The 13708-nt window shown below is 37.9% G+C and overlaps 1 protein-coding gene across 1 annotated transcript in view; it reads right to left on the reverse strand.

Moving 5' to 3' along the window:
- NAALADL2 (N-acetylated alpha-linked acidic dipeptidase like 2) overlaps positions 1–13708 on the reverse strand; it is a 296669-nt gene that overhangs the window by 238299 nt on the left and 44662 nt on the right. The window contains exon 3 of the mRNA XM_075157700.1: positions 9502–9772. Coding sequence (XP_075013801.1) covers positions 9502–9772 — 271 coding nt within the window. The remainder of the gene's footprint in view (positions 1–9501; positions 9773–13708) is intronic.

A 13708-nucleotide genomic window follows, 5' to 3' on the forward strand; every position in this document is an offset into this window, starting at 1 on the left:
AAACCTGGCTTTAAAATTTTCAATGAAATGACTTTATGTCAGAATCCAGTCCCGCTATGTCAGAACTCAAAAAATTCTCAAGGCCAGACTGCAGTGACACGGAGGTTTTACTAGCTACTCTCAATGCGTGATACACGCTTGTAATATTTTCTCTTAGCCTTAGGACATAAGAGTTTTATAGGTAAAAGGACAACATGGACAAAGACATGAGAAAATTTTTCGGAATAAAAATTTTGGTTAGAAGAATGATGCAATAATTCTTTTGCCAGTAATATAATTTCTAGCTTTTCATACTACTTCATCCTCTAAAATACTCCCCAAGTAAAGATCGTGCCTGGCAAGCATTGACCTGCAGTAGGAGGAACATCTCCTGGATGACAACGCAGCAGGAGCTTTCTTGCATACTTAAGCAGCTTTGCTCCCTAGTAGTTGAAGCCGTTGCCAGACCTCTTCTATCCTTATTCACCTCTGTGCCCCTTGAAGACATCAGTGTGAAGCAGTGAATCTTACAGGAGACAAGACTAACTCTATATGGTAACATAATTCAGTGGAAGGAAGATAAATTCCTTGAAGCATCTTCTTTCTCACACACACCTACTCTTGGGCCAGTCACAAGCTGGTGATTGATTAGTCACCTTCTCTTTGAACTGCAGAGCACAGGAACATAAGAAATAATTATGAGAATAGAACTGATGTATCTCATGATTAATTCACATTAAGGCCCTCTTAATGAATGAGATAAACACAGTAACTAATATTCATTACACGAGGTGTTAGACATGAGATTTATTTGTATTCAGGGGAAGAGACAGGATATCAGCCAGAAAAAACTAGGAATGCCTAATTCTAGAAACAGGGAAGACCAATGTATTTTCAGCTTTGTTTAGTTTCCACTAATTTTTTTATTATTTATAAGCGGATACTTCTCTCCTAGGATTGCAACTGGCGGGCACAGTCAGAAGTGCTGTATTTCCAACCAGCTTAAAAGTGAAATTCTGAACGAAAGCTTTTTCCCAAGACATTTTAGTCCAGCCAGTGAAGAGGCTCTGGCATTTTGACAGTTCACATACACACCCAATGCACTTCTGCCAACTGCACCTGGATACCAAACTGAGACTTGCCTATGGTTAGTAACTGGGTCTTTTTTTTTTTTTTTTTTTCTTTTTTACATTTTTAAGAATTCAATTCTTATGTATTTTTTCAACCAGCTGTATCACAGCTGCACATTTTTTCATCCTGCTCTGCAAGGCTTTCGAAAGACATTTGCTTCCAAGGGTTTTCTCTGAGAGAGGCCTTCTTCACTTTTTGGTCTTTCTTACTGTTAAGGCTCTGTGTCCAGGTTTATAGCATTCCTCAAAGCAGCCTCTAGAGAGGTTCATCCTTTGCTCTTTTATACCAAAATCCTTCAACAAAGAAGTCAAACAAGCCGTTAAAATCTGTCCTCACCAAGTTATTCATATAATGGCAGCTTTATCCTCAACTAGTTTAGATTACATTTAAAAGCTGTCATGTGGGATTTTTTTTCTTTTTTAGTAAGAACTTATTTCCACTCTTTCAAAGAGGTCATCTTAGAAGATTATATTTGGACTTCATATTACCACATCCTAACACAGATAGGAAATCTTCAGAGTTGTTTTGGATTTTCAATGCTACTTTCATTTCAAAACATTAAGAAGATTTTAACAATGAGAAAGAAAGAGTCCTGTAGAAAAACATTCAATGAGCTGATATTATTACATTAGAAGAAATCAATTTTTAAGGTTTTGACAAAACGTTGTCCAGTATTGACTGTAAAAGTTATACTGGTAGATACAGATAACTCCTAAGATGAAACACATTGTGCTTCAACTGATAAGATTTATCTCGCTGCATCGAAGATTAAAATAGTTGCTCCTGATTCTTTTCAGCTGCCAGCTCTAATTCACAAGAGACACCACCATTATTTAGACATTTTCTCTATTTTCAAAAATAATCAAGTGCAGTATGCCAGAAAAGTGGCTTGTTCTTTTTTAAAAAAATTATTTTATTACAGTGATTCTAACCCACATTCTCCTGGATGACTGACTGATGCCTGGGACTGCCAGGGTCAGAATCTCACGGCCATGCTCCCAGGTACAGGATGTATAGGCACGGTAAGATGTAATCTACCTCCAACTACAAATGCTTTTGTATTGCTAATGTTCCTTAAAAGGTTTTAGGACTTGCTTCTCTTCCTCAAAAATAAACTAAAAAAAGAGAACAAGCAATAGTTTAATCAATATTGTATTTTACAGTCACTCATAACTATCACAAAGCTGAGCAGCATTTTAACAAGTTCTTTATTGTTTATGCATGAAACTACATTTTTTCAAACAATCAAGTTATACAAGTAGTTCTAGGGACAAGGATTGAGTATTATATAAATACAAAAATGCTTTGTTATTGTTCTCATTATACCCATTGTAGTTGTTTCTTATGTTGTTTTTCTCATCCTAGCAATTTTTTAAAAGCTGATATTATTTGCTTTAGAGTCTCTCTGTTGGAGAAAATTTTTGCTTTTGTTTTTAGTGTAAGCACGATCCCTTCAAGGCAGTTTTAAACCTTCAAAATACAGGAGAAATTTAAAAGAAAACGATCCCTAAAACCCAAACCAAATAGCTCACAGCTGAAGCAGCTTTTTGCTTGGAATTCGTCCTCTAAGGAGGATATTGCCTTTGCAAACTTAAACAGAAAAATCACAGGTATGTTGTTGGTAGTTCAAATTTACTAAGACGATGCAAAAGAAATTACAGGGAGCTGATAATATAGCACTACCTAAGCAGAATGTGCCTTGTGATTTGGCAGAAAGATTTCCACTTGACGCGGAGTACCTTTGTACCCAGGTTTGCACCAAACACCATTAAAAAAAAGTGGGAATGAAAGAAGAGTAACTGTGTAGGTATCAACCCAGATATCTACTGAACTGCATAGGTGATTGCAACTTGCCGCGTCTAAATTATACAATAAAGTAATTAAAGAGAAAAATATTTCTCGGAGATCCATGCATTTACAGAAGTTACTTCCACTTGTATTCTCTCATGCCGCATCGAAGATTAAAATAGTTGCTCCTGATTCTTTTCAGCTGCCAGCTCTAATTCACAAGAGACACCACCATTATTTAGACCTTTTCTCTATTTTCAAAAATAATCAACTCTGGTTAAAAATGATGCAATTCCCATTGATTTCAACAGGAATTTTACTTGCACTAAAACCTGATAAAGCACGAAATCAATTTCCCAAGTTCTCAGTGTTTGCACCCTTTAGTTTTTACCATGCAATTGGAATATAAATAATGTTTACGGTTCAACATTGCTCCCCCTCAAATATTGTAGAGGCCTTACTGAAAAATGCCTTTAGCTGATTATGTGCAATGGCATGGAAGTGCTCAGTGATCTGTTATATCTGTAGATATCAAGATGTCTCACCTTTTGCTTTTCTGCATTTAAAAAAAACCCCATTTATTATTAATGACATTATTGCTAAAATAGCATTACTAATATTTTATTAGTAAAACATTAGTACAATATTGACTCGTAATTATAAAACAGCAAAAGGTTTTGCAGCAGTAGTCATTTGCATCTTTGAAACCCTGCCCTTCAATGATATAAAAATCTTGCAGTAATATTAACCGGGCTTTTGTGCATGATGAACTACTATTATTTTTAGAGAACTGTACAACTTTATTTATGAATGATTATGTGATATATGCCAGAAAACTGACAGGATGTTCTGCAGGACATCTCTTCAATAATGGTTTTTGTAGTCCTAGACTGCAATTTTAAATTATATAACCTTCACATTGCATTTCACAGCTTTCTATATGTAATTATAATGGAGTGGCAGCTATGCTGTAGTTAATGTTGAATGTTGTTTTCTGTTTAAAGGTCAAGTCTATTCTAAAATCCATATTCTTAGTGAGATTGTCTTGAAAATTTGCTGTGCCTACTTGGTATGCAGAGCAATGGTCCAAATTATGATTATTTGTGGAAGAGGTTTCTGAGAAACTCTTCTATAAATAAAAGATAAGTAACATCTAAATGTTACAAAAATCACATGATTCTTCTCATTTGTGTGTACGTGTTATCCAACCTATAGCCCTGCCCATCTGCAAACTGATTTCAGTTGCTAGGGATTCATTTTAGCTAGTACATGTCTCTTCAAAGAATAAAATTTAGAAAATGTTAATAAAGATAATAATGAACTAAATTGGCACGCCTAAAAGAATTAAATGCACACACGTACCAAGATTCCCTCTAGCTTGATATTTTGCACCAATGTGCCATCGAAAATGACTGAAAGAGTTAGAGTGAGATACTGTGATTATTTAATCTGAATTATATGTACTCTCTGCCTTTGGAATTCAAGATGTGCAAGTGAGCATGCTGCAGAAGGCTCATTTGGAAATTTTGCCTAGGGATAAAAATAACCTGGGAAGATTTTAAAATTTTCTAAAAACCAACCCGCTGACACCAATCTTAATTCAGAAATATTGTTAAGGAAATTATCACTGATTAGCCAGAGGGAAGATAAAAGATCATAAGGGTGCACTAATCACATTTCCAGCACAATGAAACCGAATCAAACGAAAGCAAGCTGTTGGGTCAAGGATTTCCTGATGCATTGTTCCTCCAGAGGAACTCGCAACCTTTTGGTGCAGAGCTAGAACTATAGAGAGCTGCAAGTACTGAAAGGAAACAGTGCTGCAGCACTGTAAAGACCTAGCAGAGAGGGGAGGGGACTGTAGGGGACACCACTGGGGACCCTGCAATGAGTGGGAAAGATTAGAGGAGCAGGCAGTAGAGAAGAGGAAGACTCCCATCTTCCTGCAGAGTGAAGGACCTGGGAAAGAAGGGGCTGGATGGGGAGAGGAGACATCTCAGCACAGCTATAAGAAAACGGGATATCTGGTAAGTGAGCAAGCCCATTTCCTTGTGAAAGAGAATCCGACAGCAATCTGAGTCCTGCTTCCCTTATTCCCATCTTGCCAAGATTGAAGAATGGTGGGAAGATCACTGAGTGAGCTTAACAGATGGGTTTGTACTTCTCATATTGCTTCAGGTTGCATTAATCTCTGTGGTGGGTTCTCATTTAGCTGAGAAAATGTCACCAAAACAAATGAACCGGAGCAGGCTGATACACTATCAGCAGATGTAGAGAATCTCTTCTGCGTATTGTAGATAGAGGCAAACAGTCAGCATTCTCACTTGTCTGCTCCCTGCAGCCCCTCCAAAACTAATCAAAGGTATCACTTGCTGAGTTGGGAGTATAAATGTCTAAAATCAGCAGACACTTCCAACAGAGAAATGGGTAGAATCAGTCAAGGAATGCGGACGACAGCAGGGAAGTGAGGTGATGTAGTGGAGGAGTCCAAGAGTCAGGGATCAGGGACAGAGGAGGGGTCAAAGTACAAAGGAGACATAGTCAGGTGTTGGGAGAACTGCCTTGGAGATGGGGATGATTCATTTCTGTCCATGAAACCATCAAATCCCTGCCTGCATATGCATTCCCATTTCAAAAACATGCCAGTGCTTGTACTTTTCTTGCATCCTTCTCCTGGTTCCCGAACCGACACAGTCCTTTCAGTGCATCAGGTCCAGGAAAGAAAAGTGATATTTTGCTGGGCTGGCTGAGAGTGTCCACGATGAAAAAAGGCAAGGACGGAGGAACAGCAAAGGAACCAACAGGGATTTGGTGCATTCAGCAGCCAGTTACTCCAGAAGAGGCAGAGGAGTATAATATAGCATGAGGCAACACTGTATAATGGAGGACACTAAGCATCTCTGTTTAAAGTCTGAAAGCAGATTTAGGATTGCCAAAAGTTCCTTAACACTTCCGTAAAGCAAAGCGTGAATAAATTTAAGGTGAAAGGAAGGTGAGGAACACTTCAAGTCACACAAACATAACTTCAGAAAATCAGGGAATACAAAGTAAATACAATCTTCATTTTGCTTTAATTAGTCTGTCCTTGAATGTTGTCCCAACACACCAACCATTACATCTGCTAAGGTTTTCTCTTTACAGTTGATAAAGAAAAAGGGAACAGAGCAGACAAACGTTGCGACACCAAAACTGAACACTTGTTTCTTCCTTAAGTTCGCTGAGCTCAGTGGGCCTGCTTTAAACCAATCGCCCAGATGACCCGAGTACCACCCAGCCTTCTGCTGCGCTTCCAGCCAAGACATATCCTTACTTACACTTCACTGCACTCGGGGGACCACCGCCGTGTGTGTTAACAGACGGGCTACAACATGCACCTTCGCTGACCCTACTTACCAATGTGGTACTGAAAGGAGGACGCTGGATCTCTGGGGGTTCGCACGCACCTCTCCTCGGCTCTCGCCGACGGTTCCCCAGCTCATCCCTCCACTGCTCCGCCGGTGCCAGCACTCGCAGCCACAGCTCTCGGATCACCACACGCCGTGAAGGCAGGGAGCAGCACATCGGATTCACCACACTATACTCACTCGGAGACTGGCTAGGTACTGTTTGACAACACATTTTGCAATGTAATTTCCCTTTATATATGTACTCTGTTGGCCAGAGTGGCTTTCCTGTTTTCATCAAGGAGACAAAAGGTTTAAACTCTATAAAAGGTGGCCGATATTTAAGTTTTAATAAAAATATATTTCACGTATGTCATGCTTTCCTTAGACTGACCTAGTCTACAATATATTATTTACATAACTGCTGCAATATCTATTTCAAAACAGACTAGACAGCTCTCTCCAGAACAGTAGGCTGCCCTGCCTGTCACCGTGATGGGTAAACAGCGTCACCTTTTCAGGACCCGATGAATTATAGAGAAGTAGTGAAGTGCACCATCCATCACAATGGCAGTAAGTAGGTTTTTGAAGTAGATTTCAGATCACAAATGCTCACATTTTTACTCACAAATGCTGTTTAGACTGTTACCAGAAAGCAAAATTGGATGGCTCACATACAATGGCCGTATGATGAATGGACATGACAGGTGGTCAAAGAAAATGAGTCTTGCTATTCTACAAATAACCTTGTCAACATGTAAGTAGAGCCGTAGCTCTGCTGGTAGCCAGGCTGCAATAACTTAATGGTTTTATTTGCTTGAACTTCTAGCAAACCAAATATACAAATGAGATACAATGAAGCAGCAGCATCGAAGCAATATTAGCAATTCAACCTGATTATGTGACACGCAATAGAAATTTTCTACTAAGGATGTGTCACATTTGAAAGAAAATTATTCAGATTATGAGTAGCTGTTACAAGAATACCTTTTCACAGGAGAACTCTCATGATTTTGCAATCACAATCCACTGCAAGATATTCAAAACACACAACCGCAAGCAATCAAGTCACCCTCTGATGGCTGAACACAGCAACAGCCACCACCTGCTACTTCTTGTTTCAAGCTTTTCTACTTCCATTAGTTTAAATTGTAGACATTACTGTGTAGGACTGAAAGTTGGGGAGGTTAGATCACTACCAATTTATCCATAGCCTAAACAAAAAAGGAAATTTCCCTTTTAGGCAAAACTCTAGATCTAAGGACACTTTGGGTAGACATTTTGAAGAATAAAAGAAAACATCTGTATTTTGTGAGGGTATCTCAAAGATCCGACTGTAAAATTGTGCACAGAGAGCCATTCTTTGGCTCAAGAACAAGCTTCGAGTTTTGCCAAAGCCAAGGTACACCCCTAGTGATGAGTACATACACAGTGTGTGTGGTCCTCATTTCTGCAGAACTCAGTCATAGATAAAACTGCTCTGAAATATAACTGAAAGTGGTACATGTGTTGCTGGTAATAACATCAATGATTTTTCCTGGAACACTGGATTTCCTTTAATCTGATGAATTTGTTAGCAACACATTTATTTTCATGAAATAAATCTCAAAGGCCACAACTGTGCTTTTATCTCATTACAGTTACTCTTATTACGTTACAATGAGAAAATAATATTACATATTGAGTTTCTAAGTGATAAATGTGAGAAGCCAAACCCATTCATTAGTACTTTCTACTTGCCCATGGAAAAGTTAAAGCATACATCACACAGGTTAGGACCTACCTTGCCTTCTTCATTTCACTTCTTAACAACAAACTTTAACCTGAAGTTGCTGCGTTGACAGAGCCCCAGAACAGAGGCTGTATGGAGATAAAGACCACGAGATTCCATATGGAAAGGAGGCATGCAAGGTACACAAAAACAGGAGATGGAGAGAAGTCTCTCTCCCAAAGGAGAACAAGAACTCCATTCCTTCTCCTCTCTAGAATAAATCCCTTGGACTAAAGAGCTTCAATGCTTTTAAGAAAGAGAAGCTGAAGCTTGTGGACTTCAGGATGAGAAACTTAAGGATCTGACTTTCTACCAGCCCTCATATTTCCTACAGTCCAAAAGTTGCAATTATATTAATAGTCCATAAAATGGGTTAGTTAGCATCATGCAACTTTCCCTATTTTGACTCATTACAAGGTTTCCACAGTGCATTACATGTTATCAATAAATATTATGGGCAAACACTGGCACAAACAAAAAATTCAGTAACTGATATGCTATAAATATTAAGATATTCACAAAGTATAAAGGTACCTTTTGGAAGAGGTCTCCTCCAAACCCAAAGCCATTCACAATCTGCTCCTATATAGTCTATTAATGTTCTAAGTCATGAAAACAAACATATCTTTTAAACAATAAAGAAACCAAGATGGAAAAAACCCTGCATCATTGGAATAACATACAATATTTTAAAAAGGAGAAAGACAACAGTAATGCAGTTAGCAATGAAATTACAATTTTTATATTTCAGAAATATTTATTGAGATTTATACTATCTCAGCTAGGAAAGCAAACAGAAATGATGAGCCCTTCCCCAATATATTTGGGAAGCAAATATAGGGAGGGAGCCAGAAGACAGTAAAGAGGATAAAACAAGATAATCCAAGATCTCTTTTCCCTTGGCAAGTAACAAATTCCAACAGGCAGGATCTTTTCACTGACAAAACTTCCTAACAAAAGCTGTAGTAAGATAAAAATACAAATCGGGGTTTTCAAGAGGAAACAGTGCAGATGTGTCAACTGAGATGCCATAGAAGAAACCATACAAGATCCACAACCATAATTCAGGAACTCCAGGTATTAGCCCAGCACTCCCGCTGGTCTCACTGCAGAAAACCTCATTTTACCCTTCCTACAGGCATCCCTCAAACCAGTAGCTCTTAGACATCAACAAGGATTAAAAGTAGCTCTAAGCACAGCTTTCAGATTTTTACACCCAAGCAAAAGATGTCAATTCAAAAACTTAAAAAAAAAAAAAATCACATGAAGCATTCAGGTCTGACTAATTTTTAAGTTTGAATTGGGATTGGCCACATCATATTTTACCTAAATATGTTTATTTTAAGGCTGGGCATTTCACCATGTGTACTTTGCCAGCCAAGTTCAACAAAAGTTGATGTTTTCTAACTCTATTTCACCACAAATGACAGAGACAAATGGTCATATTACCTCAAGAGTTCCTTTGGCAGAGTAAGCTGCATACGAGTACAGGAGGTCTTGGCTGTGAAGTGTTTTGGTCTCTCTGTTGCACTGTTGTCCACTAGGATAAAAGCATTCACCGCTGTTTTTCAGAGTTACTGTGTTTGAAGAAGAGCCCGGTAGGTCAAGCAAAACAGAGTAATTTACCAGCCGGACATCTTCAAGGCCTTGGGAACTCCATTGAACGAGAATTTTCATTGCAATGTCTACATCATCTTCTCTAGGGAACTGTAACAAATCTCTGGAAAAGACACAAGTAAACAGAGTTGTAGTTTATTTCCCATCAAGACACATGTACCTTAATATGCATCAGTCCATAATTTTATTCATAATGTATCAAACATGCAAAAAAAAAAAATCACCTTTCATTTTTTGCATATAATTTCTTACCAATTGTGAGACAAAAGCAACTGCTTTTTGAAAAGAAAAACAAGGAAAAAAGTATTTATAGCAAACATATCCAATTAAAACATAAAGAATCCTGCAGAAATTATCACAGTAATTGTTTCAAAATTCATCTCTCTGGTGCTGATCAAGCTTCTGATACAGCATCGATTTATCAACCATTGAATATGAAGAACACAATCTGAAGTAACATTTCAGGGACTTCAGGGAGGGTATGATGCTGAAAATTAGTTGTAATTATATGTTTGGCTTAAATTCATCAAGTAAAGCAAATCTGCTGAACAGAATGGAAGCGTTCCCCCAAATATTGTGCTAGCTGTCAGAAGGTTTTCCTCAGATTTCCTACCTGCACTGAAGGATTACCTGAGCCAACAGCTTGGCAAGCATGTGACACGAGCCTGGAAATTATTTTGGCAGTATCTACCAGATGGGCCAACTGAGACTTCAGATGGGTTGGTCTGGGCTTGTATCACTGGGTTTGTATCGCTGTTCAACACCTGCTACCAGATGGGCCATAGGATGAAAATGGTGACGGCACAGAAGGACCATCCTCCCCAGCACATGCCGAAAGATACCAGATGTGGAGAGCATTTTACAGATAACTTTAGAGGGCAGATATGCTGAAGGGACAACTAAAGGCTTTCCCTACTTATGTAGGCAAGCACTTACGTAAGCAAAACAGGGCACAAATAAAAAGAACCATTATTCAACTAAAAAGCACTATCCAAATGCAGTACAAAAAGTGTATGGAATATTTGCTGAATTTTAGGAGGATTTTCCCTTTTTTTTTTTTTTTTGTGAAGCTCTTAGGACTGAGAAACAAGACTAAGGATCACAGAGGTATTGATTTCCAAGCATAGAGATACTGACACTGCCTTAAACTCTTGTTCACAACCTCATCTTCACAAAAAGGCCAGTTATATTTAGATGCTTTAGGGTCCTTAACAGAACCTTAAAAAAATACACTGGCTGTCTTGCACACATCAAAGGCAATGGTTGAATAATGCATGGTCTTTTTAAAACCATTATTGCAAGCAATAGGTATTTGAGAATCTCACCAATGCTTTACAGGCACCCCTGTGCTATTCAGAACCCAGCTGCGAAGCTGCAGGCAGGATGCTCCCGGCTGAAGGTACCAGCACTGCTTCCACTGGGGTCTGCACTAACCCCAGGGAGAACTCCGCCAAGGAAAGCTTATGATGGGAAGCAAGTAGAAAGACTCCCTTCTTTACCCCAACAAAACTACCTTATAGTTCAACAGACCTTTAAAAAAAAAAGAACATTTACTGCCCAGACAACTTTAAAACCTTAAAAACTCAGAAAGTGAAGCTACAACACCTAGTATAGCCTAGAAATGGCTCAAACATTATATACTACATTCAAATGTCTAATGCCCATCATCTCATTATATGGATGAAATAATTATTCCAACATCCAAAGAAATTAAAAAATTTGCAAAAATTCTTTGATTAAAGAAATATGTTCTACCCCAGCCTGCATTGCAATAGCAAAGTTATTAGTGTACAAAGTTTGAAATCTTTACAAGAACACTGGACCTATGTTAAAGACTTCAGAGATCCTGTCAGGAGGAATAACTGTCTTGCAGATTTAATCTTTTTAAATTATCTAAAATAAGTCTTCAAGCAGTCTACACAAAACAGACAAGATAATCCAATCTGTAGTATATTACAAGTTTCCAATTTCATCTCCTGTGCCTTCTAATGTAATGACATAAACCTCGGCAGTGCAGAAATACAGAAAGTTGTTTGATTAACACAATCATTAACAGAATATCTGAATTTCCCTCAGGTGATAGCAACATTAATAGAATAAATAATTGCAAGAAACTTATCCCAGGCCAATAAGGTTATGGCACATTGCAAAGAGAAGTATTCAGTTTCGATAAAAGGAATTAAGTATTAAAAGAAGAAGATAAAAGAAGCAAATTGCTCCCTTAGTAATAGAAGTAAAGTTACTTTCCACTTCATAATTAAATAACTATGTCTTTGAAACTTTTGTGACAACATATCTGATTAAGTTACAGGAATGAGCACACTCACTATTTACTCCATAATTTCTTTATAGCATGTTAAAATCAAATTTCAAATTATAAGCACACATCATATTACAACAAAACAGCACTTACTAGACTACTTTGATAAATCTTATGAACACTACCACCACCACCTTTTTTTTTTTGTGCGGATTTTTTACAATGACTGACTTGCACTTGGTCTTTGATATAATTCTGCTGCCTACATGGACTTAAAATCATAGGCAATTTAACCCATTATTTTTATTACATACTAGTTGGATAACAAGTATAACATGTAAAACAGTATTTCCTAAAGCAGACCAAATTCAGAAAAGTGTAAAGTTTGTTTGACAGTCCATCCTGAAAAATTCCAACACTTCACATGCACTTCATAGTCGTCCTCTACAAATTGTCAATTAACTTGCTTCCTAAAACTGCCAGGGCACTGAGATTCGTAGCAGTAAGATTTAAGCAGTGGAAAGAAACAGGCCCCTGGGATGATTATGCTTCTCACCTTTGCAAGCGGCTGCATACTCAGTAGGAATCAATAGCAATGCAACTGCCAATTTCCGCTTACAATACTGCCTTTAATAACGTCAGCCAAATTTTTGATTCCCTTACTCACATTAAAAATATACTTTATGCGGCTACCTATTCAGGTTCAGTCAATGGGAATAACCACAAAGTTAATGGGCACATCTCAGCTGCTGTAAATCTGCATAATTTATTGAAGTGGAGCCACCACAGACTTAAGATTTGGTCTCATGTTAGAATCAACGTTAATAAATATAACAATAACAGCCTGAATAATACTGTGCCTTTATCGGATGCTCTCAAAGAGATTTCCACAAGTTACTTCCCTTTACTTTCGAATATAGATCAGATATTGAACTACTGTACATCAGAACAGGACATAAACTTGTTTCATGAGTATTCTGCTCCATCTTAAATATGCTCGGTTCCTGAACTGAAACAAACCAATAAAATTGCACTTAAAATTTAGAAAGCATGCCCTACTTCACTTGAATAAGGTAAAGTTTTTCCACTTTGATACCAGGACAAGATCAAGAAAATGTTTATGAAAACATGTTCTTAGATTTCCTGTGTAAACAAGAAGTCTAAGTTGTATTTTACTGCGTGATAGCTGGCCAGTAAAGAGAAGCAGACCATGACTCTTGAAGGTTCAAAGTTTTAGAGCTAGGAAAATAATTTGAAATAAGACAAAGATACATCTGTAATAACGCCAGGCTTTCTACAGCCTCTGCAGCTTCAAAATACCAATCTTTAACAGATGATTACAAAAGATAAATCAACACACGCACGCACACACAAAACACAGAAATTTCATTTTCACATTGGTAACCATGGGGAACATGGAGCTGCAGCAGCTTAATGGAAAGTCATCTGCTCTAACAGCACTCCTTTAACACAGCTTGCTAAAGAAGAGAACAAGGTATTGCAAATAAGCCAGCTGCTCACTGCTGGTGATACACTGGGACACTGCGAAACACCGCTCAAAGGATACTGAAAAATTACAATAGGTCACACTAACAATCAGAAGATGGAATAATTTAACTGTATGACACAATTCCTTATCAGACAATCCTGTTAAACTGCTAGAACAGCCCCCCCTCCCCCCCAAAACAAATCTAAAACTGCAGTAGGATTCTACAGATTTAATCTTAAAAATCTACAGGGACAAAATTTTCCCTCAATTATGAAGAACTTCAAGTGTGG

The sequence above is a fragment of the Calonectris borealis genome, chromosome 9, assembly GCF_964195595.1.
Source record: "Calonectris borealis chromosome 9, bCalBor7.hap1.2, whole genome shotgun sequence".
NCBI lineage: Eukaryota > Metazoa > Chordata > Aves > Procellariiformes > Procellariidae > Calonectris > Calonectris borealis.